This window comes from Notolepis coatsorum, assembly GCF_963971535.1.
Source record: "Notolepis coatsorum genome assembly, chromosome: 1".
Taxonomy (NCBI): domain Eukaryota; kingdom Metazoa; phylum Chordata; class Actinopteri; order Aulopiformes; family Paralepididae; genus Notolepis; species Notolepis coatsorum.
Genome location: NC_140165.1, coordinates 315409493 through 315434797, shown reverse-complemented (window position 1 = coordinate 315434797; position 25305 = coordinate 315409493). Strand labels below are relative to the sequence as shown.

General features: G+C 46.6%; 1 protein-coding gene across 1 annotated transcript in view; it reads right to left on the bottom strand.

Annotated features, from left to right (window-relative positions):
• The window catches only part of prkd2 (protein kinase D2), a 76541-nt gene that overhangs the window by 31473 nt on the left and 19763 nt on the right, over positions 1 to 25305 (bottom strand). Inside the window, exons 2-4 of the mRNA XM_084311688.1 lie at positions 12984 to 13122; positions 2166 to 2297; positions 202 to 413 (exon numbers count right to left, since the gene is read on the bottom strand). Of these exons, the coding sequence (XP_084167814.1) occupies positions 202 to 413; positions 2166 to 2297; positions 12984 to 13122 (483 nt within the window). The remainder of the gene's footprint in view (positions 1 to 201; positions 414 to 2165; positions 2298 to 12983; positions 13123 to 25305) is intronic.

Below are 25305 nucleotides of genomic sequence, written 5' to 3'. Positions count from 1 at the left end.
GGAGGGGAGAATTGGAATTACGAAATTGGGATGGGAGAAAAAATAGAAAAATAGCAGAAAAAGTGGATAAAAAAAAATTATAATAAAATAGGGTGGTTTCCTATGGGGGAGCGAGGGACTGTGGATTCACTCGACCAAACCTTGTTGGCGTGCGTCACAGTCACGAAGGGGGAGGGGCTAAGTCTCGGGCTGCTCTCGTACCATCTGCGTGCACGTGGTCTGCGAGCGGACCAGACTGACTTCCTCTGCGCAGGTGGACGCGGTGCCCATGCTGCTGCTCAGGGACTCTGTGGTGGACAGACGCAGGGACTGGCTGCTGGTCAGAGACGTGGTGGACAGACGCCGCTTGCGGGCGCCGCTGCAGTTGTTGGGGATGCTGAAGGCGCACCGCTTGTGGTAGTTCAGCCCACAGCCTGCAGGGGGAGACAGAGAGGAGGAGGAGAAGGGGAGCGAGAGAGAGAGAGAGAGAGAGAATCTCTGTCAGAATTTACATAGACATAATTATACAGTAGAGATAATCATACCTCACAAACGGTATATCCTCATTCATTCATTCGTTAACCCTTTCACTACCAGACTACCAAAGGGTTAACCCGCTCACTGGGGCAATACAGAAGGTTAATCCTTGCAATGCCACACGTCAAAGGGTTAACCCCTTCACAACCACACTACAGAAGGTTAACCCTTTCACTACCACACTACAGACGGTTAGTGAAAGGGTTAACCTTCTGTAGTGTTGTAGCGAAAGGGTTAAAGGTGCAGTAAGTGGTATTGTTTTGTTAAAACTCAGCTGATAGAGTTGTACCCTTCCTTCCTGCTGACTTGTCGTACAGAACTTGTAAGTCGCTTTTGGATAAAAGCGTTCAGCTAAATGACTAAATGTTAAGTGTTAAATAGCTTTACATTCTGACAGCCATCACTGATACAGTATAGAGAGTGTCTGGTCAGTAACATGGGTCTCCCAGTCCCTCCGCTCTGCAGTAAACACAAAATACAGTTTCTGGTATCCTGTTCCCACTTTATCCAATCAGGAGAGAGAACCCTAGATAATATGTTTACTTATTTCAAGAAATTACTGCACTGGTATATTATTTAAAATAAAAATGTGCTTAAAACTAGTTTTTATTTCTTATTTCTGTCAGACATTCTTTTGCAATGGGGAGTTCTCTCTCCTGGTTGGATAAAGTGATAACGGGATACCAGAAAATGTATTCTGTGTTTACTGCAGAGCGGAGGGACTGGGAGACCCATGTTACTGACCAGACACGCTATATCAGTGACTGAGTGTAGAGCTATTATTTTAACATGTAGACCACTTACTTTAACAAACAATAAAATACCACTTACATCACCTTTAATTATCTCTCTCTATCTTTCTCTCTCACTCACTCTCACATACACCTGCTTTCTCTCTCTCACTCTCTCATATACATCTGATCTCTCTCTCTTTTTCTCTCTCACTCTCTCATATACATCTGATCTCTCTTTCTCTTTCTCTCTCTCTCTCATACACCTGCTTTCTCTCTCTCACTCTCTCATATACATCTGATCTCTCTTTCTCTTTCTCTCTCTCTCTCATACACCTGCTTTCTCTCTCTCACTCTCTCATATACATCTGATCTCTCTTTCTCTCTCTCTCTCATACACCTGCTTTCTCTCTCACTCTTTCTCTCTCACATACACCTGCTATCTCTCTCTTTCTCTCATATACATCTGATCTCTCTCTCTTTCTCTCTCTCTCTCACATACACCTGCTCTCTCTCACTCTCTCACATACACCTATCTCTTTCTCTCTCTCTCTCTCTCTCTCTCTCTCTCTCTCTCTCTCTCTCTCTCTCTCTCTCTCTCTCTCTCTCTCTCTCACATACACCTGCTCTCTCTCTCTTTCTCTCACACATATACCTGCTCTCTCTCTCTTTCTCTCACACATATACCTGCTCTCTCTCACTCTCTCACATACACCTGCTATTACTCTCTCTTTCTCTCTATCTTTCTTTCTCTCACATACACCTGCTCTCTCTCACACACACCTGCTCTCTCTCTCTCACATACATCTGATCTCTCTCTCTCTCTTTCTCTGTCTTTTTCTCTCACATATACCTGCTATCTCTCTCTCTTTCTCTCTATCTTTCTATCCCCCCCCCCCCCCCTCCCCTCTCCCTCACCGTCACACTTCAGGCCCTGCCTGACCAGTCCAAACAGCATCTCCCCACAGTGGTCGCAGAAGGCCGGGGCGCGGTACGAGTGCACGTTGAGGGCGTGGGGGCGGATCTGGAAGTCTTCAAAGGTGGCGGCTGCTGCAAGACAGAGAACAGAGGCAGCTGGTGACGAGGCTGAGAGACACACACACTACACACACTACAGACACTACACACACTACACACACTACACACACTACACACACTACAGAGAACAGAGGCAGCTGGTGACGAGGCTGAGAGACACACACACTACAGAGAACAGAGGCTGAGAGACACACACTACACACACTACAGACACTACACACACTACAGAGAACAGAGGCAGCTTGGTGACGAGGCTGAGAGACACACACACTACAGAGAACAGAGGCTGAGAGACACACACTACACACACTACAGACACTACACACACTACAGAGAACAGAGGCAGCTGGTGACGAGGCTGAGAGACACACACACTACAGAGAACAGAGGCTGAGAGACACACACTACACACACTACAGACACTACACACACTACAGAGAACAGAGGCAGCTGGTGACGAGGCTGAGAGACACACACACTACAGAGAACAGAGGCAGCTGGTGACGAGGCTGAGAGACACACACACTACAGAGAACAGAGGCTGAGAGACACACACACTACAGAGAACAGAGGCTGAGAGACACACACACTACAGAGAACAGAGGCAGCTGGTGACGAGGCTGAGAGACACACACACTACAGAGAACAGAGGCAGCTGGTGACGAGGCTGAGAGACACACACACTACAGAGAACAGAGGCAGCTGGTGACGAGGCTGAGAGACACACACACTACAGAGAACAGAGGCAGCTGGTGACGAGGCTGAGAGACACACACACTACAGAGAACAGAGGCAGCTGGTGACGAGGCTGAGAGACACACACACTACAGAGAACAGAGGCTGAGAGACACACACACTACAGAGAACAGAGGCTGAGAGACACACACACTACAGAGAACAGAGGCTGAGAGACACACACACTACAGAGAACAGAGGCTGAGAGACACACACACTACAGAGAACAGAGGCTGAGAGACACACACACTACAGAGAACAGAGGCAGTTGGTGACGAGGTGTCGAGGCTGAGAGACACACACACTACAGAGAACAGAGGCAGAGAGACACACACACTACAGAGAACAGAGGCTGAGAGACACACACACTACAGAGAACTGAGGCTGAGAGACACACACACTACAGAGAACAGAGGCTGAGAGACACACACACTACAGAGAACAGAGGCAGCTGGTGACGAGGCTGAGAGACACACACACTACAGAGAACAGAGGCAGCTGGTGACGAGGCTGAGAGACACACACACTACAGAGAACAGAGGCAGCTGGTGACGAGGTGTCGAGGCTGAGAGACACACACACTACAGACACCACAGACACAGGGGAGAAACAGACACAGACACAGGAGAAACTACAGACACTACAGACTAGGGATGGGTACCGAATTCGGTACTTTTGAGGTACCGAACCGAAACATGTCGGTACTACCGAGTATCGATTCAAGTGAGATACCAAAAAAAAAGAAAAAAAAAAAATTTAACCTTTTTTCTTTTCATGTCAACGTTCACACGCACAATATATGCTTACCTATGATTTTACTTGATTCAACAACAAAGCAGTCGGAACAATGGCAAGCCGAAAACTGTCGAAATTGTAGTTATTTGAAGTTTGGATTATTTTTTTCACTACTGAGGTAGGTAAATAAAATTTCTTGAGACTAAAGTACCGAAAAAAGGTACCGTTGGGTACCGGTATCGATTCACAGGTACCGGTACCGTATCGGTTCAAATGTGAAAGGTACAGTACCCATCCCTACTACAGACTAGGGCTGTCCCCGACTAAGGATTTGGATAGTCGACTATGATTGGCCGGAATTAGCTGATAGTCGACTATTAGTCGGAAAAAAAATATATATATAATTTTTTTTTTATTATTATTATTAGTTTTTTTTATCATTCCATTTGGGCTGTGGGAGGGGCTTAATGTCTGAAGGAGTCGACTGAAGGCTTCTTGTCCTCTGCAAAAGCATGCAATTGGTCCACTGATGGATACATCTTGATATTTGTCTAGTCTAGTGTGTTCATTAGGGTGAAATCCTCTTTCAGTGCCTCTGTGCCTGTTTTCGTAGGCAGTTAGTCTCTGGTATGCGTGCCATTAGCGTTAGCCACGCTTCTAGGCCTCTTTTCTTTTGAAAATTTTAATAAAAAAAAAAAAAGATTATATATATATTTATTTTTTTCGACTAAGGTTGGCAGTCGACTACGGCTCCTTTCGATCGATTAGTCGACTATTCGACTAATAGGGGTCAGCCCTACTACAGACACAGGAGAGCAACAGACATTACAGACACAGGAGGCTCTGAGAGCAACAGCAACTACAGACTCAGGACAAATAAAACAAAACTTGAAAACTTTAAACAGTAGACATCATTATTATCAATGTTCACATGAGCTTGTACACCTGAAACGGAGGGGGGGGGGGGGGTTAAGAGAGAGAACAGGTCAGTACCATTACAGACTGGAGGGGGGGGGGGGTTAAGAGAGAGAGAGAGCTGGTCAGTACCATTACAGACTGGAGGGGGGGGGGGGGTTAAAAGAAAGAACAGGTCCTACCTGGAAGCACTTTCACCTGGTCCCCCTTGTAACGGTGAGGGTGGCAGCAGAGAAACAGAAAGACGACAGAAAGAGAGGAAGAAAAGCAGCTGTATGACAAGTCGGGCGGGGGGGGAGGTGGAGGAGGTGGAGGAGGAGGAGGTGGAGGAGGTGGTGGAGGAGGTTGTGGTGGAGGTTGTGGTGGAGCATTTAAAAAAGCTGTGACAATAAAATAATCCGAATCTGAATCTTACATTTTATACCCTAGAGGTAACATTTTATACCCTAGAGCAGACCTGGGTATTGTACGGCCCGCAGGATGATTCTGACCGGCCCGCGAAAGATTACATGATAATTAAAAAAAATATATTTATTCATTTTTTTATTTTTTATTTTAATTTAAATGTTCTTTCATGTCAACGTTCACACGCACAATATATACGCTTACAACAAAGCAGTCGGGGCAATGGCAAGCCGAAAACTGTGTTTTTTTTCCACAACTGAGGTAGGTACCGTAGATTACATTTTTTTTATTTGCAATTAATTTCAAGGCAACTAGGCAGCAACAATCTCGAACACATGAAAACCCCGAAAGAAGTCAAACCATCAGCTGATCACCGGCACAGGTACTCATCCATGTTAGGAGCACTGCATGATGAATTTTCAAGGCGTTTTCAAGATTTCAAAAAGGTTGAGGATGAAATGCAGCTGGTTTCCTCTCCCTTTACCTGCAGTGTTGATAGTTGTTCAGCTTGAACTCATTGACCTGCAGTCTGATTCACTACTGAAAGAGCACTTTAAGTCAGCATCACTGCTAGAGTTCTACTCTGCTCTCAAGGAGAACTTTCCAAACATGAGGAGACATGCTCAGAAGATGTTGGTTCTCTTTGGATTTACCTACATATGTGAACAGACATTCTCAGTCATGACGTTTACCAAGTCCAGGTACAGATCCTCTCTCACTGATGAACATCTGGCAGCTGTGCTTCGCATCTCCACCTCAGACATGCAACCTGACTTTGATGGACTTGTTAAAGCTCAACAGAGACTGGATGTATCACACTGAATGAAAAAAAGAGCTGAAGAACACTAAAATGTGGAAATATAACAAGTGAAATGGGACACTTGATATTTTGTTTTTCTTTTTTTTGCACAGTTCTGAAAACATTAAATGTTTAATATAGGCATGTAAAGTAAAAAAGGCTACAAAACTGGGACACTTTTCTTTACACAGTTCAGTGACATGTCTTGTTTATTTTGGCTATAAGATGATGTGATGTCTTTAGAAAGCTAAGAAAATCCTTGTTTCAATAGTATATGAAACTCAAAATAATAACTTTATTTGTATAGCACTTTTTCATACATGCCCTTTGTTATTAATGTTTCACATTTTGTTTATCATTTTGGAAAGAAATTCTATTTGAATAAATGATATTTTTGAAAGCTAACCTCACCTTGTAATTGCCAAATAATAACATACACTCTTACCAGGGGTCAAAACAATGCCATTTACTGCTTTTTATATAGAAATAAAATGTATATTATGCATAATTGAGTTTGTAATTTTGGCCCGGCCTAGAGGTTACATTTTATATCCTGGAGGTTACATTTTATATCCTGGAGGTTACATTTAAAATCCCGGAGGTTACATTTTATACCCTAGAGCAGACCTGGGCATTGTACGGCCCGCGGGCCGGATCCGGCCCGCGGGATGATTCTGACCGGCCCGCAAAAGATTACATTTTAATATATTTTTTTTTTTTTTTTTTTACTTTTTTTTTACTTTTTTTTTCTTCATATCAACGTTCACACGCACAGTATACGCTTAGGAGACATGCTCAGAAGATGTTGGTTCTCTTTGGATCCACCTACATATGTGAACAGACATTCTCAGTCATGACGTTTACCAAGTCCAGGTACAGATCCTCTCTCACTGATGAACATCTGGCAGCTGTGCTTCACATCTCCACCTCAGACATGCAACCTGACTTTGATGGACTTGTTAAAGCTCAACAGAGACTGGATGTATCACACTGAATGAAAAAAAAAGAACTGAAGAACACTAAAATGTGGAAATAGAACAAGTGAAATGGGACACTTGATATTTTGTTTTTCTTTTTTTTGCACAGTTCTGAAAACATTAAATGTTTAATATAGGCATGTAAAGTAAAAAAGGCTACAAAACTGGGACACTTTTCTTTACACAGTTCAGTGTCATGTCTTGTTTATTTTGGCTATAAGATGATGTGATGTCTTTAGAAAGCTAAGAAAATCCTTGTTTCAATAGTATATGAAACTCAAAATAATAACTTTATTTGTATAGCACTTTTTCATACATGCCCTTTGTTATTAATGTTTCACATTTTGTTTATCATTTTGGAAAGAAATTCTATTTGAATAAATGATATTTTTGAAAGCTAACCTCACCTTGTAATTGCCAAATAATAACATACACTCTTACCAGGGGTCAAAACAATGCCATTTACTGCTTTTTATATAGAAATAAAATGTATATTATGCATAATTGAGTTTGTAATTTTGGCCCGGCCTAGAGGTTACATTTTATATCCTGGAGGTTACATTTTATATCCTGGAGGTTACATTTAAAATCCCGGAGGTTACATTTTATACCCTAGAGCAGACCTGGGCATTGTCCGGCCCGCGGGATGATTCTGACCGGCCCGCAAAAGATTAAATTTTAATATGTTTTTTTTTTTTTTTTTTTAACTTTTTTTTAACTTTTTTTTTCTTCATATCAACGTTCACACGCACAGTATACGCTTAGGAGACATGCTCAGAAGATGTTGGTTCTCTTTGGATCCACCTACATATGTGAACAGACATTCTCAGTCATGACGTTTACCAAGTCCAGGTACAGATCCTCTCTCACTGATGAACATCTGGCAGCTGTGCTTCACATCTCCACCTCAGACATGCAACCTGACTTTGATGGACTTGTTAAAGCTCAACAGAGACTGGATGTATCACACTGAATGAAAAAAAGAGCTGAAGAACACTAAAATGTGGAAATATAACAAGTGAAATGGGACACTTGATATTTTGTTTTTCTTTTTTTTGCACAGTTCTGAAAACATTAAATGTTTAATATAGGCATGTAAAGTAAAAAAGGCTACAAAACTGGGACACTTTTCTTTACACAGTTCAGTGACATGTCTTGTTTATTTTGGCTATAAGATGATGTGATGTCTTTAGAAAGCTAAGAAAATCCTTGTTTCAATAGTATATGAAACTCAAAATAATAACTTTATTTGTATAGCACTTTTTCATACATGCCCTTTGTTATTAATGTTTCACATTTTGTTTATCATTTTGGAAAGAAATTCTATTTGAATAAATGATATTTTTGAAAGCTAACCTCACCTTGTAATTGCCAAATAATAACATACACTCTTACCAGGGGTCAAAACAATGCCATTTACTGCTTTTTATATAGAAATAAAATGTATATTATGCATAATTGAGTTTGTAATTTTGGCCCGGCCTAGAGGTTACATTTTATATCCTGGAGGTTACATTTTATATCCTGGAGGTTACATTTAAAATCCCGGAGGTTACATTTTATACCCTAGAGCAGACCTGGGCATTGTACGGCCCGCGGGCCGGATCCGGCCCGCGGGATGATTCTGACCGGCCCGCAAAAGATTACATTTTAATATATATATATTTTTTTTTTTTTTACTTTTTTTTAACTTTTTTTTTCTTCATATCAACGTTCACACGCACAGTATACGCTTAGGAGACATGCTCAGAAGATGTTGGTTCTCTTTGGATCCACCTACATATGTGAACAGACATTCTCAGTCATGACGTTTACCAAGTCCAGGTACAGATCCTCTCTCACTGATGAACATCTGGCAGCTGTGCTTCACATCTCCACCTCAGACATGCAACCTGACTTTGATGGACTTGTTAAAGCTCAACAGAGACTGGATGTATCACACTGAATGAAAAAAAAAGAACTGAAGAACACTAAAATGTGGAAATAGAACAAGTGAAATGGGACACTTGATATTTTGTTTTTCTTTTTTTTGCACAGTTCTGAAAACATTAAATGTTTAATATAGGCATGTAAAGTAAAAAAGGCTACAAAACTGGGACACTTTTCTTTACACAGTTCAGTGTCATGTCTTGTTTATTTTGGCTATAAGATGATGTGATGTCTTTAGAAAGCTAAGAAAATCCTTGTTTCAATAGTATATGAAACTCAAAATAATAACTTTATTTGTATAGCACTTTTTCATACATGCCCTTTGTTATTAATGTTTCACATTTTGTTTATCATTTTGGAAAGAAATTCTATTTGAATAAATGATATTTTTGAAAGCTAACCTCACCTTGTAATTGCCAAATAATAACATACACTCTTACCAGGGGTCAAAACAATGCCATTTACTGCTTTTTATATAGAAATAAAATGTATATTATGCATAATTGAGTTTGTAATTTTGGCCCGGCCTAGAGGTTACATTTTATATCCTGGAGGTTACATTTTATATCCTGGAGGTTACATTTAAAATCCCGGAGGTTACATTTTATACCCTAGAGCAGACCTGGGCATTGTCCGGCCCGCGGGATGATTCTGACCGGCCCGCAAAAGATTACATTTTAATATGTTTTTTTTTTTTTTTTTTTTACTTTTTTTTAACTTTTTTTTTCTTCATATCAACGTTCACACGCACAGTATACGCTTAGGAGACATGCTCAGAAGATGTTGGTTCTCTTTGGATCCACCTACATATGTGAACAGACATTCTCAGTCATGACGTTTACCAAGTCCAGGTACAGATCCTCTCTCACTGATGAACATCTGGCAGCTGTGCTTCACATCTCCACCTCAGACATGCAACCTGACTTTGATGGACTTGTTAAAGCTCAACAGAGACTGGATGTATCACACTGAATGAAAAAAAAAGAACTGAAGAACACTAAAATGTGGAAATAGAACAAGTGAAATGGGACACTTGATATTTTGTTTTTCTTTTTTTTGCACAGTTCTGAAAACATTAAATGTTTAATATAGGCATGTAAAGTAAAAAAGGCTACAAAACTGGGACACTTTTCTTTACACAGTTCAGTGTCATGTCTTGTTTATTTTGGCTATAAGATGATGTGATGTCTTTAGAAAGCTAAGAAAATCCTTGTTTCAATAGTATATGAAACTCAAAATAATAACTTTATTTGTATAGCACTTTTTCATACATGCCCTTTGTTATTAATGTTTCACATTTTGTTTATCATTTTGGAAAGAAATTCTATTTGAATAAATGATATTTTTGAAAGCTAACCTCACCTTGTAATTGCCAAATAATAACATACACTCTTACCAGGGGTCAAAACAATGCCATTTACTGCTTTTTATATAGAAATAAAATGTATATTATGCATAATTGAGTTTGTAATTTTGGCCCGGCCTAGAGGTTACATTTTATATCCTGGAGGTTACATTTTATATCCTGGAGGTTACATTTAAAATCCCGGAGGTTACATTTTATACCCTAGAGCAGACCTGGGCATTGTCCGGCCCGCGGGATGATTCTGACCGGCCCGCAAAAGATTACATTTTAATATGTTTTTTTTTTTTTTTTTTTAACTTTTTTTTAACTTTTTTTTTCTTCATATCAACGTTCACACGCACAGTATACGCTTAGGAGACATGCTCAGAAGATGTTGGTTCTCTTTGGATCCACCTACATATGTGAACAGACATTCTCAGTCATGACGTTTACCAAGTCCAGGTACAGATCCTCTCTCACTGATGAACATCTGGCAGCTGTGCTTCACATCTCCACCTCAGACATGCAACCTGACTTTGATGGACTTGTTAAAGCTCAACAGAGACTGGATTTCTCACACTGAATGAAAAAAAAAGAACTGAAGAACACTAAAATGTGGAAATAGAACAAGTGAAATGGGACACTTGATATTTTTTTTTCTTTTTTTTGCACAGTTCTGAAAACATTAAATGTTTAATATAGGCATGTAAAGTAAAAAAGGCTACAAAACTGGGACACTTTTCTTTACACAGTTCAGTGACATGTCTTGTTTATTTTTGCTATAAGATGATGTGATGTCTTTAGAAAGCTAAGAAAATCCTTGTTTCAATAGTATATGAAACTCAAAATGCCCTTTGTTATTAATGTTTCACATTTTGTTTATTATTTTGGAAATAAATTCTATTTGAATAAATGATATTTTTGAAAGCTAACCTCACCTTTTAATTGCCAAATAATAACATACACTCTTACCAGGGGTCAAAACAATGCCATTTACTGCTTTTTATATAGAAATAAAATGTATATTATGCATAATTGAGTTTGGAATTTTGGCCCGGCCCCCCAACATATTTTCAGTTGCTCATTCGGCCCCCCGGGAAAAATAATTGCCCACCCCTGCCCTAGAGGTTACATTTTATACCCTGGAGGTTACATTTTATATCCTGGACTCAGAGGTTACATTTTAAAATCCCGGAGGTTACATTTTATACCCTGGAGGTTACATTTTATACCCTGGAGGTTACATTTTATATCCTGGACTCAGAGGTTACATTTTAAAATCCCGGAGGTTACATTTTATACCCTGGAGGTTACATTTTATACCCTGGACGTTACATTTTATACCCTGGAGGTTACATTTTATATCCTGGACTCGGAGGTTACATTTTAAAATCCTGGAGGTTACATTTTATATCCTGGAGGTTACATTTTATATCCCCCTATGCCTCTCACTCACCAACTGGAGGAAATACAATGGACTAGGTTAAATGTAAACACAGGTAATATAATATCTGCGTCTTGTCATTTACTTGTAATTCTACTACCATGCTACTCCGTGCTACTGTACCATGGAGCTCCATTTCGATTGGCTGCTGTTTTTCGATCCACGTATCTCAGGGATTCCCCTCGCGAACAAAGAGAAAGTAAACCGTGTCCGAGTCAGAAACAGGATCCAGCGTTAAGCAACCTGACAACCTTTACAACCTCCAGCCACTTCCTCCATGAGAGGACGACAGACGACAAGAAAGCAGGGCTGAACAACATAACAGATTCCTGTTGATATTGCAACATAGGTACAGTATATACTGGAGCTGGTCCCTGGGGCTGCCCACTGCTCCTAACTGGTCCTAACTGGTCCTAACTGCTCCTAACTGGTCCTAACTGCTCCTAACTGGTCCCAACTGGTCGTAACTGCTCCTAACTGCTCCTAACTGGTCATAACTGCTGGTCATAACTGCTCCTAACTGGTCATAACTGCTCCTAACTGCTCCTAACTGGTCATAACTGGTCGTAACTGCTCCTAACTGGTCATAACTGCTCCTAACTGGTCATAACTGCTCCTAACTGCTCCTAACTGCTCCTAACAGCTCCTAACTGGTCCTAACTGCTCCTAACTGGTCATAACTGGTCGTAACTGCTCCTAACTGCTCCTAACTGGTCCTAACTGGTCATAACTGCTCCTAACTGCTCTTAACTGGTCGTAACTGGTCCTAACTGCTCCTAACTGGTCCTAACTGCTCCTAACTGCTCCTAACTGGTCATAACTGCTCCTAACTGGTCATAACTGGTCCTAACTGGTTGTAACTGCTCCTAACTGCTCCTAACTGGTCATAACTGCTCCTAACTGCTCCTAACTGCTCCTAACTGGTCATAACTGGTCATAACTGCTCCTAACTGCTCGTAACTGGTCGTAACTGCTCCTAACTGCTCCTAACTGCTCCTAACTGCTCCTAACTGGTCATAACTGTTCCTAACTAATAACTAAGGACATTGGTCATCACAGAGACGTTCCAATCAGTGATGACGTGATGGCATAGTGTTATACTTAGTCTTAAAGTATATCTGCAGGGAAGTATATCTACGTTTTCTTTTATCTATAGCATTCAAAGACCACAGTAGCCATTGTGTGTTTATGAATATTCAGTTTACACGTGACGTGAGACCACTTGAAGACTTGAAGGAGGAGGGATATGAAGACAGGAGGACGGAGGAGAGGAGGACAGAGGACGGGAGGACGGAGGAGAGGAGGACAGGAGGACGGAGGAGAGGAGGACGGATACGGAGACGGGAGGAGGACAGATACGTAGACGGGAGGAGGACGGATGACGGGGGGGATGAGAGGAGGGCTGAGCACCTACCGGACAGCACCACCTCCACCAGGTCCCCCTCCTGGATGTCTCCGGCCGCCTTGACCAGCTGCAGGATGTTGTTGGTGCTGGTGTCGTGTTTGAACAGCAGGATCTTGTCGTACATCCCGTAGAAGCCGCACTCTGGAAACTGGAGGAGGAGGAGGAGGAGGAGGAGGAGGAGGAGGAGGAGGAGGAGGAGGAGGAGGAGGGGGAGAAGAGAGACGGGTTCAGATCAGAGCATGTGTGTCATCATCATCATCATGAGCGACCTGGCCGGTGGTGTTCTGACCCGTCGTCCCACTGTCCTCTGCCGTTAATGACGGAACATAAAACGCCAGAACCAACCAGCCGTCACCGCAGAACACGGGCCGGCTGAGGGGAGTGGAACAGTGGCTACTTTAGCATTTTAATGTCTTCGCAAAAGAAACCCAATGCTGATTTATTTTGCACATAATCTCACACACATCCAAAAACTCTAAACCGTTTTGCACACACTCACACACACACACACACACGCACGCACACACGCACGCACACACGCACGCGCACGCACACACACACACACACACACACACTCACACACACTCACACACACACACACACACACTCACACACACACACACTCACACTCACTCACACACACACACACACACACTCACACACACACACACTCACACTCACACTCACACACACACACACACGTAGTTTGTTCACTACTTCTGGGTCATGGACTGTAGTTTGTTCACTACTTCTGGGTCATTACTGTAGTTTGTTCACTACTTCTGGGTCATGGACTGTAGTTTGTTCACTACTTCTGGGTCATTACTGTAGTTTGTTCACTACTTCTGGGTCATTACTGTAGTTTAGTTTGTTCGCTACTTCTGGGTCATGTTCTGTAGTTTGTTCACTACTTCTGGGTCATGTTCTGTAGTTTGTTCACTACTTCTGGGTCATTACTGTAGTTTGTTCACTACTTCTGGGTCATTACTGTAGTTTGTTCACTACTTCTGGGTCACTTACTGTAGTTTGTTCACTACTTCTGGGTCATTACTGTAGTTTGTTCACTACTTCTGGGTCATTACTGTAGTTTGTTCACTACTTCTGGGTCATTACTGTAGTTTGTTCACTACTTCTGGGTCATTACTGTAGTTTGTTCACTATGTCTGGGTCATGTACGGTAGGTAGTTCATTACAAACCACATTATTTCCCTAAAAAGGTCGTCTTTTCCTGCTTCCACATCAACAACCGCTCCCCGCCCCCTCCTTAAAACACACCCTTCGGGCATTCCTGAGTGAGTTTAGGGTAGTTTCCCCAGCGCTGGTCGTACGTGCACGTATGTGCACCCACGGCTCACACGCGGGTGTTTGGGAGAAGAAGGCCCAGTGGGGAAGCAGAGAATCAGTCGGGAGAGTGAGGGAGGCTGTCACGTAGAGGAACACTGGACCGATGAATACTTAATGTGTCTGCCTCACTCTACTGGGCACACGGGGCACACACACACACACACACACACACACACACACACACACACACACACACACACACACACACACACACACACACACACACACACACACACACACACACACACACACACACACACACACACACACACACACACACACACACACACACACACACACACACACACACACACACACACACACACACACACACACAGGATGGGACCGTATGACAGAGAGACAGGGAGAAAGAGAGGCTTTCCAGTGATATGGTGCGGCTGGAAGGTACTCTTCCTTCACCCACCTGTCCTCTCTCTCTCTCTCTCTCTCTCTCTCTCTCTCTCTCTCTCTCTCTCTCTCTCTCTCTCTCTCTCTCTCTCTCTCTCTCTCTCTCTCTCTCCATTTCTTTTTTGATCCACTTTTTCTCCTCTTTTTCTCCTCTTTTTCTCCCATCCCAATTTCGCTGTGCCAATTCTCCCCTCCCCCGTCTTGAACGTTGCTCGCATATGCCCCCCACTGGCCGGTTGTAGGGAGGATAGAAGCCTTGCATCACGTGTCCCCTCCGGTACACGAGGAGGCAGCCTGTCACATCTTTTCACCTGCCAGCGCGGACTCTCAGTGGCGAGGTGTAACGTGTGGGAGGCCCCGCTACTTCCTGTCTCTGCTGTGCAGGCGTCCCCCAACCCACCTGTAGGAGTCGCTGTCCACAACGTCCAGATGACCACCCATCATCGACTTCCACCCGCTAACTCTGCCAATTGAGTTAGTATGATGGCCGGCCCCAAGCCGGAGGCAACGCCGACAGCCGGATTCGAACCCGGTGTCTCTTGCGTTGGTGACGAGCGCAATGTCCGCTGCACCACCCAGTCGCCTTCTCTCTCCCCATTTCTCTCTTCCTCTCTCTCTCTCCCTCTCCGCCTCTCTCCTAATTTCTCCTCTCTCTCTTCCCCTCCCCCCTCTCTCTTTCCCTCCCTCTCTCTCTCTTCCCCTCTTTCTCTCTTCCTCTCTCTCTCCCTCTCCGCCTCTCTCCTAATTTCTCCTCTCTCTCTTCCCCTCCCCCCTCTCTCTTTCCCTCCCTCTCTCTCTCTTCCCCTCTTTCTTTCTTCCTCTCTCTCTCTCCCCCCTCTCTCTCTCTCTTGCTCTCACGGACTCTTGCTCTGATAACTATTTGTTCCGATTTGTGATTTTAATTCTGTATTTTACTGTTGATTTTATTATATCTTTTAGAAACGCCTCAATGGCGTTTCCTTAGACGGAAACACACACACACACACACACACACACACACACACACACACACACACACACACACACACACACACACACGCACACACGCACACACGCACACACACACACACACACACACACACACACACACACACACACACACACACACACACACACACACACACACACCTCCTACTCAGCTGCCTCCCAGCACACCCTGCCTACACACCCACACAGCGACACACACCCTCTCTTTATTTTTTTTACCATTTCCTGGTCCTTCTGCTCAGTACAGGCACACACACGCACACACACACACACACACACACACACACGCACGCACACACGCACGCACTGCTGCCAAGTTACACACTGAGCGCTGACCACTGTACTGCTTGACCACACCCCACTGTACTGCTACTGAACCCCAGGAGTGTAAAAAGTACCCAGAAGTGAAAGTATGGGGTACCGTCTCAAAATTGTACTCAAGTAAAAAAAAGTCAGAGTATCTGGCTAAAAACACACTTGAGTAAAAGTTTAAAAGTTTCTACTTTTAAATGTACTTAAGTACTAAAAAGTTAAAGTAAACACTTTTTTTCTCTCTTGTCTATTCTTCTGACAGCAGGTGTTTAATCAAAGATCCCCTGCTATCCAGTCTTGCACAAGGACCAATCAGCATGGGTATGGGGGGCGGGTTCATTTTCCATTGATGGGGATTTGATTGGCTGTTTTTTTTTTTAATAATGCGCGGCCGCAGGATTAATAACGTTAACGTTAGTTCGGCCAGAGAAACAAATATACTAATTAAAATAGTTGGACCTGCGAGATTTGTACTTTGTATAGGTCTGCATTTTAAATGTACGGAGTAAAAAGTATGTTTTTTTTCCTCTGAAATGTAATTGAGTAAAAGTACAAGTATACAAACCTAATACTACTCGAGTAAAGTACTTAAGTATTGTAACAAAGTACTTTACACCCTTACTGAACCCTGACCCCCACACCCCACTGTCCTGACCACTGACCACTGACCAACCAGGCCTGCCAGCGCGGACTAGCATGAAGTCAAGTCAAGTCAAGTCCATTTTATTTAAATATAGCAGCACATTTCTAGACAGAGGCAGCTGGCACCAAAGTGCTTCACAGGCAGCAGGTTGATAAAAGACAAAAATATTACAATGCAAGATATAAAATGTAAAAAAAACACAGTATAACAATGAATGTAATAAAAACAGGTGGGACAAAGTAAAGTGAAGAAGATAAAAAAGGGGCCAGGGGTCTGGTGGGGAGGCCAGGTAGTTTTTTTTTTACACAATTTTTTTATTTTTTTTTTACACTTTCTTTTTTAGCGTTTATCGCTTTTCTGGTCAAGCATGACCGACAGAAACAGGTTGAAACGGGATGTAGAGCAGGGGAAGACATTCTGATAAATGACGGCGGGTCCGGGAATCGAATTCGTGTCCACCAGATCCGTGACGAGCACGGTTTTCCCCGACGCAGAAATAGCGCCGAGATATGCGGTGAGCTACGGGAGCTCCCCTACAGGTAGGTTTTTAAAAGTGATTTAAAAACCTGCACGGTCTGGGCGGCCCGTACTTTGAGGGGGAGGCTGTTCCACAATCTAGGCGCTGCGGTGGAGAAGGCTCTGTCTCCCCTAGTCTTGAGCCTAGTTCTAGGCACCACCAATAGCAGCTGGTCAGCTGATCTGAGGGATCTGTGGGGGGGTTGGGGGCGGTGCAGGAGCTCGGATAAATAGGGAGGAGAAACATGTGCCACACACACCCACCCAGCCACCATTATCCTGCCAGGCCTGCCAGCATGAAACATGTGCCACACCCACCGAGCCACCATTATCCTGCCAGGCCTGCTGCCAGCATGAAACATGTGCCACACACACCCACACAGCCACCATTATCCTGCCAGCGTCGACTAGCATGGTCAGGGACAAGGCCAAGCTGCAGCGGGTGATACGCTCGGCGGAGAGTGTGATCGGCTGCCCCCTTCCCTCCCTCGAGTCCCTACACTCCACCAGGGCCTTGAGGACGGAGGGCGAGGAGGATCATGGCAGACCCCCCCCCCGCCCACCCACCCGGGTCACAACCTCTTCAACATGTTGGACTTCCGGGACTTGAACTTTGTGCTGCACTGTATGTCCATGTCCCCAACCACTGCACTTTACAGTCTTATTGTTGTCTCTCACTGTTCTGTCCTGTTTTGCACTTTATATAATTATTTATTTACTGTTGTGTTGTTCTTAATTGTGGGGAAAAAAGCATGCGCTGTAAATGTCGAATCACGTTCCATTTGTCATTATTACAATAATGGTGAATAAAGTCATCTGAATCTGAATCTGAATGAAACATGTGTCACACCCACCCACCCTGCCAGCCAGCCACCGTCGACTGGCATGAAACCACACAGAGCAGGCCGAGCGCAAGACCCGTCATATTATATTATCCTGCCGCTGACGTCCAAAACACTCTAACCGCGGCCCACGGCTGCTGCGCCGACCACATGTTTCGAACAGACGCCGCCGTCTGCCGGAGAGACCGTAACGGCCCTGCGCCCCCGGTCGGTCGGTGGGTCGGTCCCCGGTCGCTCGCTCGCTCTCCGCCGGTCCCCTGGGACGGAGAAAATTGTAGTTTTTAAAAAGATTTCCGACTCCGCTCTGTTTCTCGTCAAAAAGGGGGCGTAAGGTCAACAACACACACACTGGAGTCTGTCTCCACCACCACGACGTCCGCGTGTCTGCGTGGCGCTAAGCTGAGAGAGAGAGAGAGAGAGAGAGAGAGAGAGAGAGGGAGACGGAGAGAGAGAGAGAGAGAGAGAGAGAGAGAGAGAGAGAGAGGGAGAGAGAGAGGGAGAGAGAGAGAGAGGGAGAGAGAGAGATGGGAGTGAAGAGAGGCTTCTCTCTCTCTCTCTCTCTCTCTCTCTCTCTCTCTCTCTCTCTCTCTCTCTTCCCCTCTTCCTCCCCCTCTTCCTCCCCCTCTCCCTCTTCCTCTCCCTCCCCGCCCATGTATAACTAGAAACACGTTATGGTAGGTTGTTTCTTTATATATTTTTTTTATCTACTTTTTCTCCCCATTTTCTATTTTTCTCCCATCCCAATTTCGTATCGTCCAATTCTCCCCTCCCCTGTCTCAAACGTTGCTAGACTATGCCTCCCACTGGTCGGCTGCAATGTGGACGAAGCCTTGCATCACGTCTCCCCTCCGGTACACGAGGAGGCAGCCTGTCGCATCTTTTCACCTGTACAGTGCCGATCTCTCAGCGGCAAGGAGGAGTAACGCGTGGGAGGCTCATGCTGCCCCCGTTACTTCCTGCTTCTACTGTACAGGCGTCAGCCAACCGACCTGTAGGAGTCGCTAGTGTCCACAACATCCGATCCCCACCCACCGGGCTTTCCCACCCCCTAACACTGCCAATTGTATTAGTATGAACGAGCAGCCAAGCCGGAAGCAACGCCGACGAGAGCTGGGCTCAAACCCAGCATCTCCTGCGTTGGTGGCGAGCACTTAGCCGCCCAGGTTGTTTCTTTATGTAACGTGTGCTTTTTTCTACAGCCCGTGTGTGTAGCCAGCAGTGATGCCACAGATTACTTGTAAAAATAATCTGATTACTGATTACTCCTTTAAAAAGTAATCTAGTTACTTTACTGATTACTTGATTATCAAAGTAACTTAGTTACTTTGAAAGTAACTAGGTTACGAAGTCGTCGTCGTCTCCCCTGCTGCTGCCACAAGAATGACAACATTTTTTTTTTTTAAATAATGCTTTATTGAAAGTGCATAATGTCATAAATCATGATTGGCTGCTCAGACAGGTCATCATGAGACGTCATCAGCCATCAGGCCATACTCCGGTCTAGCTGACTGTACCCCTGGCTCTCTCATCATCAGCATTATGAGATAGTAACTAAATAGTAACTCACAGCCACTTGGAAAAGTAACTGTAATCAGATTACTGGCTTGTAAAAAGTAACAAATTAGATTACTATTTACTGAAAAAAGTAATCAGATTACAGTAACTAGTTACTAAGTAACTAGTTACTGGCATCACTGGTAGCCAGTCGTACTGTATCTGTAGGGCAGCAGTGTAGCCGGAGAGCAGCAGCGTACTACAGTACACCTATAGTCACCTATATTATAGTGTGGCGGCGTTGTGCCGGGAGACAGGGATGTGTGTCTCTCTGACAGGAGGACGGGCTTCTTTGTGTTGCCAGGGATCAGGTGGCACACCCCCCCCTCCCCTGTTGCCTCGCCCCCGCGCCTTGTTGCAGATAATGCTCCTGGGGGGGCCAACGGGGGCCATTATGGGACCGGTAGGACCTCCCCTTCTCTCTCCTTTATCTCTTATTTGTCCCACTTTCCTTTGCTACTTCCTGTCTCAACCTCCATCCTGTCGTTCTGCGTTTCCTTCTCCTCCTCCTTAAGCTTCTCTCTCTCTCTCTCTCTCTCTCTCTCTCTCTTTCTCTCTCTCTCTCTCTCTCGACCAGACGTCCCTCTTTCTTTCCTCCTGTCTTTGCGCCCCCGCCGCCGCTCCTGAACAAACAGGGTAGAACAGAGACTCGAGGAGAAGTCTCTGTCGTTTACCCCCCTCCGCCCCCACCCCCCACCCCCACGGCTCTGAATGAGCTATTAACAGCCTCTTCTCCCCTCGTCTTCTCTCCTCTCCTCTTCTCTCCTCTTCTCTCCTCTCCTCTCTTCTCTCCCCTCCTCTCCTCTCTCCTCTTCTCCTCTCCTCTCTTCTCTCTCCTCTCTTCTCTCCCTTCTCTCCCCTCCTCTCCTCTCCTCTTCTCTCCTCTCTTCTCCCCTCCTCTCCTATCCTCTTCTCCTCTCCCTTCTCTCCCCTCCTCTCCTCTCTTCTCTTCTCTCCCCTCCTCTCCTCTCTCCTCTTCTCTCCCCTCCTCTCCTCTCTCCTCTTCTCCTCTCTTCTCTTCTCTCCTCTCCCCTCCTCTCTCCTCTCCTCTCCCTTCTCTCCCCTCCTCTCCTCTCCTCTCTTCTCTCCTCTCTCCTCTCCTCTCCCTTCTCTCCCCTCCTCTCCTCTCTCCCCTCTCCTCTCCCTTCTCTCCCCTCCTCTCCTCTCCTCTCTTCTCTCCCCTCCTCTCTTCTCCTATCCTCTTCTCCCCTCATCTCCTCTCCTCTTCTCCTCTCTTCTCTTCTCTCCCCTCCTCTCCTCTCTCCTCTTCTCCTCTCCTCTCCTCTCCCCTCCTCTTCTCCTATCTTCTATTTTCTCCCCTCCTCTCCTCTTCTCTTCTCCTCTCCCCTCTTCTCCTCTCTTCTCTTCTCTCCCCTCCTCTCCTCTCTTCTCTCCTCTCTCCTCTCTTCTCTCCCCTCCTCTCCTCTTCTCCTCTCTTCTCTTCTCTCCCCTCCTCTCCTCTTCTCATCTCTTCTCTCCCCTCCTCTCCTCTTCTCTCTTCTCTTCTCTCCCCTCCTCTCCTCTTCTCATCTCTTCTCTCCCCTCCTCTCCTCTTCTCCTCTCTTCTCTCCCCTCCTCTCCTCTCTCATTTCCTCTCCTCGTCTCTTCTCCTATCTTCTCTTCTCTCTCTCTGTCTTCGATGAGAGACGGCAGAAGAGAGTCACCATTGTGTGACAAAATCCTATAACGTTACAACAACCAGAGTGGCAGCGGCCACTAAAACTTAATGGTGGATTTGGTCTGCGGCCGGTCAGCTCTGTCTCCTCCACTAGACTCTCTGGCAGGTAGAACAAGCAGACTGCGCTCTGCTCTAAAAGCCTCATTTGTCTGGTAGAATAACAAGAGCGTCTGGTGGTGAATGAATGGCCTCGCCCGCCACCGGGGGCCGGTGAATGGAAAACAGGCTCTTTCCTGCTGCCCTGGTTATGACAGGCCCTCACCACCACCACCACCACCACCACCACACCACCACCCTCGGCAGTGACCCTGTCCCTCTCTCCAGGCGACGTGAACGACGGTGCGTTTATAAGAGCAGCTTTTATCCAAAAGCGCTTTACAATTATTGTTCCTCACGCATTCACCCCCGTTCACTCACGCATTCTCACACACTGTGCAAGGTGCCCCCGACCTGCTCATCGGGAGCAACGAGGGGTTAAGTGTCTTGGGTCAAGGAATCGAACCGGGAACCTTCCGATTGCCAGACAACTGCTCTGCCTCCTCCCTCCTGAGCCACTGGTGTGGGTCCCTCTGTAGACACTGTGTCCCTCTCACTAGGTGTGGGCCTCTCTCTCTCTCCAGGTGTGGGTCCCTCTCTCTCCAGGTGTGTGTCCCTCTCTCTCCAGGTGTGTGGGTCCCCCTCTCTCCAGGTGTGGGTCCCTCTCTCTCCAGGTGTGGGTCCCTCTCTCTCCAGGTGTGGGTCCCTCTCTCTCCAGGTGTGGGTCCCTCTCTCTCCAGGTGTGGGTCCCTCTCTCTCCAGGTGTGGGTCCCTCTCTCTCCAGGTGTGTGGGTCCCCCTCTCTCCAGGTGTGGGTCCCTCTCTCTCCAGGTGTGTGTCCCTCTCTCTCTCCAGGTGTGGGTCCCTCTCTCTCCAGGTGTGGGTCCCTCTCTCTCCAGGTGTGGGTCCCTCTCTCTCCTGGTGTGGGTCCCTCTCTCTCCAGGTGTGGGTCCCTCTCTCTCCAGGTGTGGGTCCCTCTCTCTCCAGGTGTGGGTCCCTCTCTCTCCAGGTGTGGGTCCCTCTCTCTCCAGGTGTGGGTCCCTCTCTCTCCAGGTGTGTGTCCCTCTCTCTAGGTGTGGGTCTCTCTCTCTCCAGGTGTGGGTCCCTCTCTCTCCAGGTGTGGGTCCCTCTCTGCAGGTGTGGGTCCCTCTCTCTCTCCAGGTGTGGGTCCCTCTCTCTCTCCAGGTGTGGGTCCCTCTCTCTCCAGGTGTGGGTCCCCCTCTCTCCAGGTGTGGGTCCCTCTCTCTCCAGGTGTGGGTCCCTCTCTCTCCAGGTGTGGGTCCCTCTCTCTCTCCAGGTGTGGGTCCCTCTCTCTCCAGGTGTGGGTCCCTCTCTCTCCAGGTGTGTGGGTCCCTCTCTCTCCAGGTGTGGGTCCCTCTCTCTCCAGGTGTGGGTCCCTCTCTCTCCAGGTGTGGGTCCCTCTCTCTCCAGGTGTGGGTCCCTCTCTCTCTCCAGGTGTGGGTCCCTCTCTCTCCAGGTGTGGGTCCCCCTCTCTCCAGGTGTGGGTCCCTCTCTCTCCAGGTGTGGGTCCCTCTCTCTCTCCAGGTGTGGGTCCCTCTCTCTCCAGGTGTGGGTCCCTCTCTCTCCAGGTGTGTGGGTCCCTCTCTCTCCAGGTGTGGGTCCCTCTCTCTCCAGGTGTGGGTCCCTCTCTCTCCAGGTGTGTGGGTCCCTCTCTCTCCAGGTGTGGGTCCCTCTCTCTCCAGGTGTGTGTCCCTCTCTCTCTCCAGGTGTGGGTCCCTCTCTCTCCAGGTGTGGGTCCCTCTCTCTCTCCAGGTGTGGGTCCCTCTCTCTTCAGGTGTGGGTCCCTCTCTCTCCAGGTGTGGGTCCCTCTCTCTCTCCAGGTGTGGGCCCCTCTCTCTCCAGGTGTGGGTCCCTCTCTCTCCAGGTGTGTGGGCCCCTCTCTCTCCAGGTGTGTGTCCCTCTCTCTCCAGGTGTGGGTCCCTCTCTCTCCAGGTGTGGGCCCCTCTCTCTCCAGGTGTGGGTCCCTCTCTCTCTCCAGGTGTGGGTCCCTCTCTCTCCAGGTGTGGGTCCCTCTCTCCAGGTGTGGGTCCCTCTCTCCAGGTGTGGGTCCCTCTCTCTCCAGGTGTGGGTCCCTCTCTCTCTCCAGGTGTGGGTCCCTCTCTCTCCAGGTGTGGGTCCCTCTCTCTCTCCAGGTGTGGGTCCCTCTCTCTCCAGGTGTGGGTCCCTCTCTCTCCAGGTGTGGGTCCCTCTCTCTCCAGGTGTGGGTCCCTCTCTCTCCAGGTGTGGGTCCCTCTCTCTCCAGGTGTGGGTCCGTCCCTCTCTCCAGGTGTGGGTCCCTCTCTCTCCAGGTGTGGGCCCCTCTCTCTCCAGGTGTGGGTCCCTCTCTCTCTCCAGGTGTGGGTCCCTCTCTCTCCAGGTGTGTGTCCCTCTCTCTCCAGGTATGGGTCCCTCTCTCTCTCCAGGTGTGTGGGTCCCTCTCTCTCCAGGTGTGTGTCCCTCTCTCTCCAGGTGTGGGTCCCTCTCTCTCTAGGTGTGGGTCCTTCTCTCTCCAGGTGTGGGTCCCTCTCTCTCCAGGTGTGGGTCCCTCTCTCCAGGTGTGGGTCCCTCTCTCTCCCCAGGTGTGGGTCCCTCTCTCTCCAGGTGTGGGTCCCTCTCTCTCTAGGTGTGGGTCCCTCTCTCTCCAGGTGTGGGTCCCTCTCTCCAGGTGTGGGTCCCTCTCTCTCTCCAGGTGTGGGCCCCTCTCTCTCCAGGTGTGGGTCCCTCTGTTGACACTGGGTCAACAGTATAATTCTAGAATAATGAAAGACCCCCACCACCCCCAACCACAGCCTGTTCAAGCTGCTGCGGTCAGGCAAGCGCCTACGTACACACGCAACCAGAACAGAGAGACTACGGCTCAGCTTCTTCCCCCCAGGCCATCAGAACACTGAACACTCCACACACAAACACACACACACACACACACAGACACACACACACACACACACACACACACACACACACACACACACACACACACACACACACACACACAACACACACAACACACACGCTGCAATCGCTCACACACAAACGGTCACTTTAAACAAAACGGAAAGGACACTTCAAAGGAACGAGGAAAATAAAGGTCACTTTAAGGAAAGAACCCATGTGGTTCTTGTGTAGTATAGTTTAGATATTAGCAAGTATAGCATAGGGATATAGAGTAAAAACTGTATATTGTACAGTAGTGTACATAGGACCCAGTGCCTTAAATCCGTATAGCTAACAATCTCAGGACTTTAGCGTGTCTATTTTATCATGCCCTTTTTATGTCTATTTTACTACCTGTTTTTTTTATGTCTATTTTATTATTAGTATTATTGCACAATCGAAGCGGGCATGGCCACCCGCATTTCACTGTAATGCCCTGGTATGTAGCATGTGACAAATAAACCTCTTGAATCGTGAACCTCTCTAGGCGTGGGTGTTGTTGACACTATGTCAGTACGAGGGCAAACAGCTGCAGGTATAAAGAGCTAAATCAGCCATTATTGGAAACGCACACAATCCTCCCCTTTCTCACGCAAACAAAGATGAAAACGTCAGCAGCACTCGTGACAAAAACAGGTTGGGTGATGTGATGTCATACTGTACACACACACACACACACACACATGCCCGTGCGTGCGCGCACACATACATACACACACACACACACACACACACACAATAGTCATTCTCATCATATCAATAGATATGGGTGTCATGGAACAAGCCCTTTGAGAGAGTGAAACGGGAGCCCCGAGAGTGTTCTATTCACACACACACACACACACACACACACACACACACACACACACACACACACACACACACACACACACACACACACACACACACACACACACACACACACACACACACACACACACACACACACACACACACACACACACACACACACACACACACACACACACACACACACACACACACACACACACACACACACGCACACACGCATGCAGGGTGATGTCACACTCCTCCTCCTTCCTCCTTTCCTCCACTG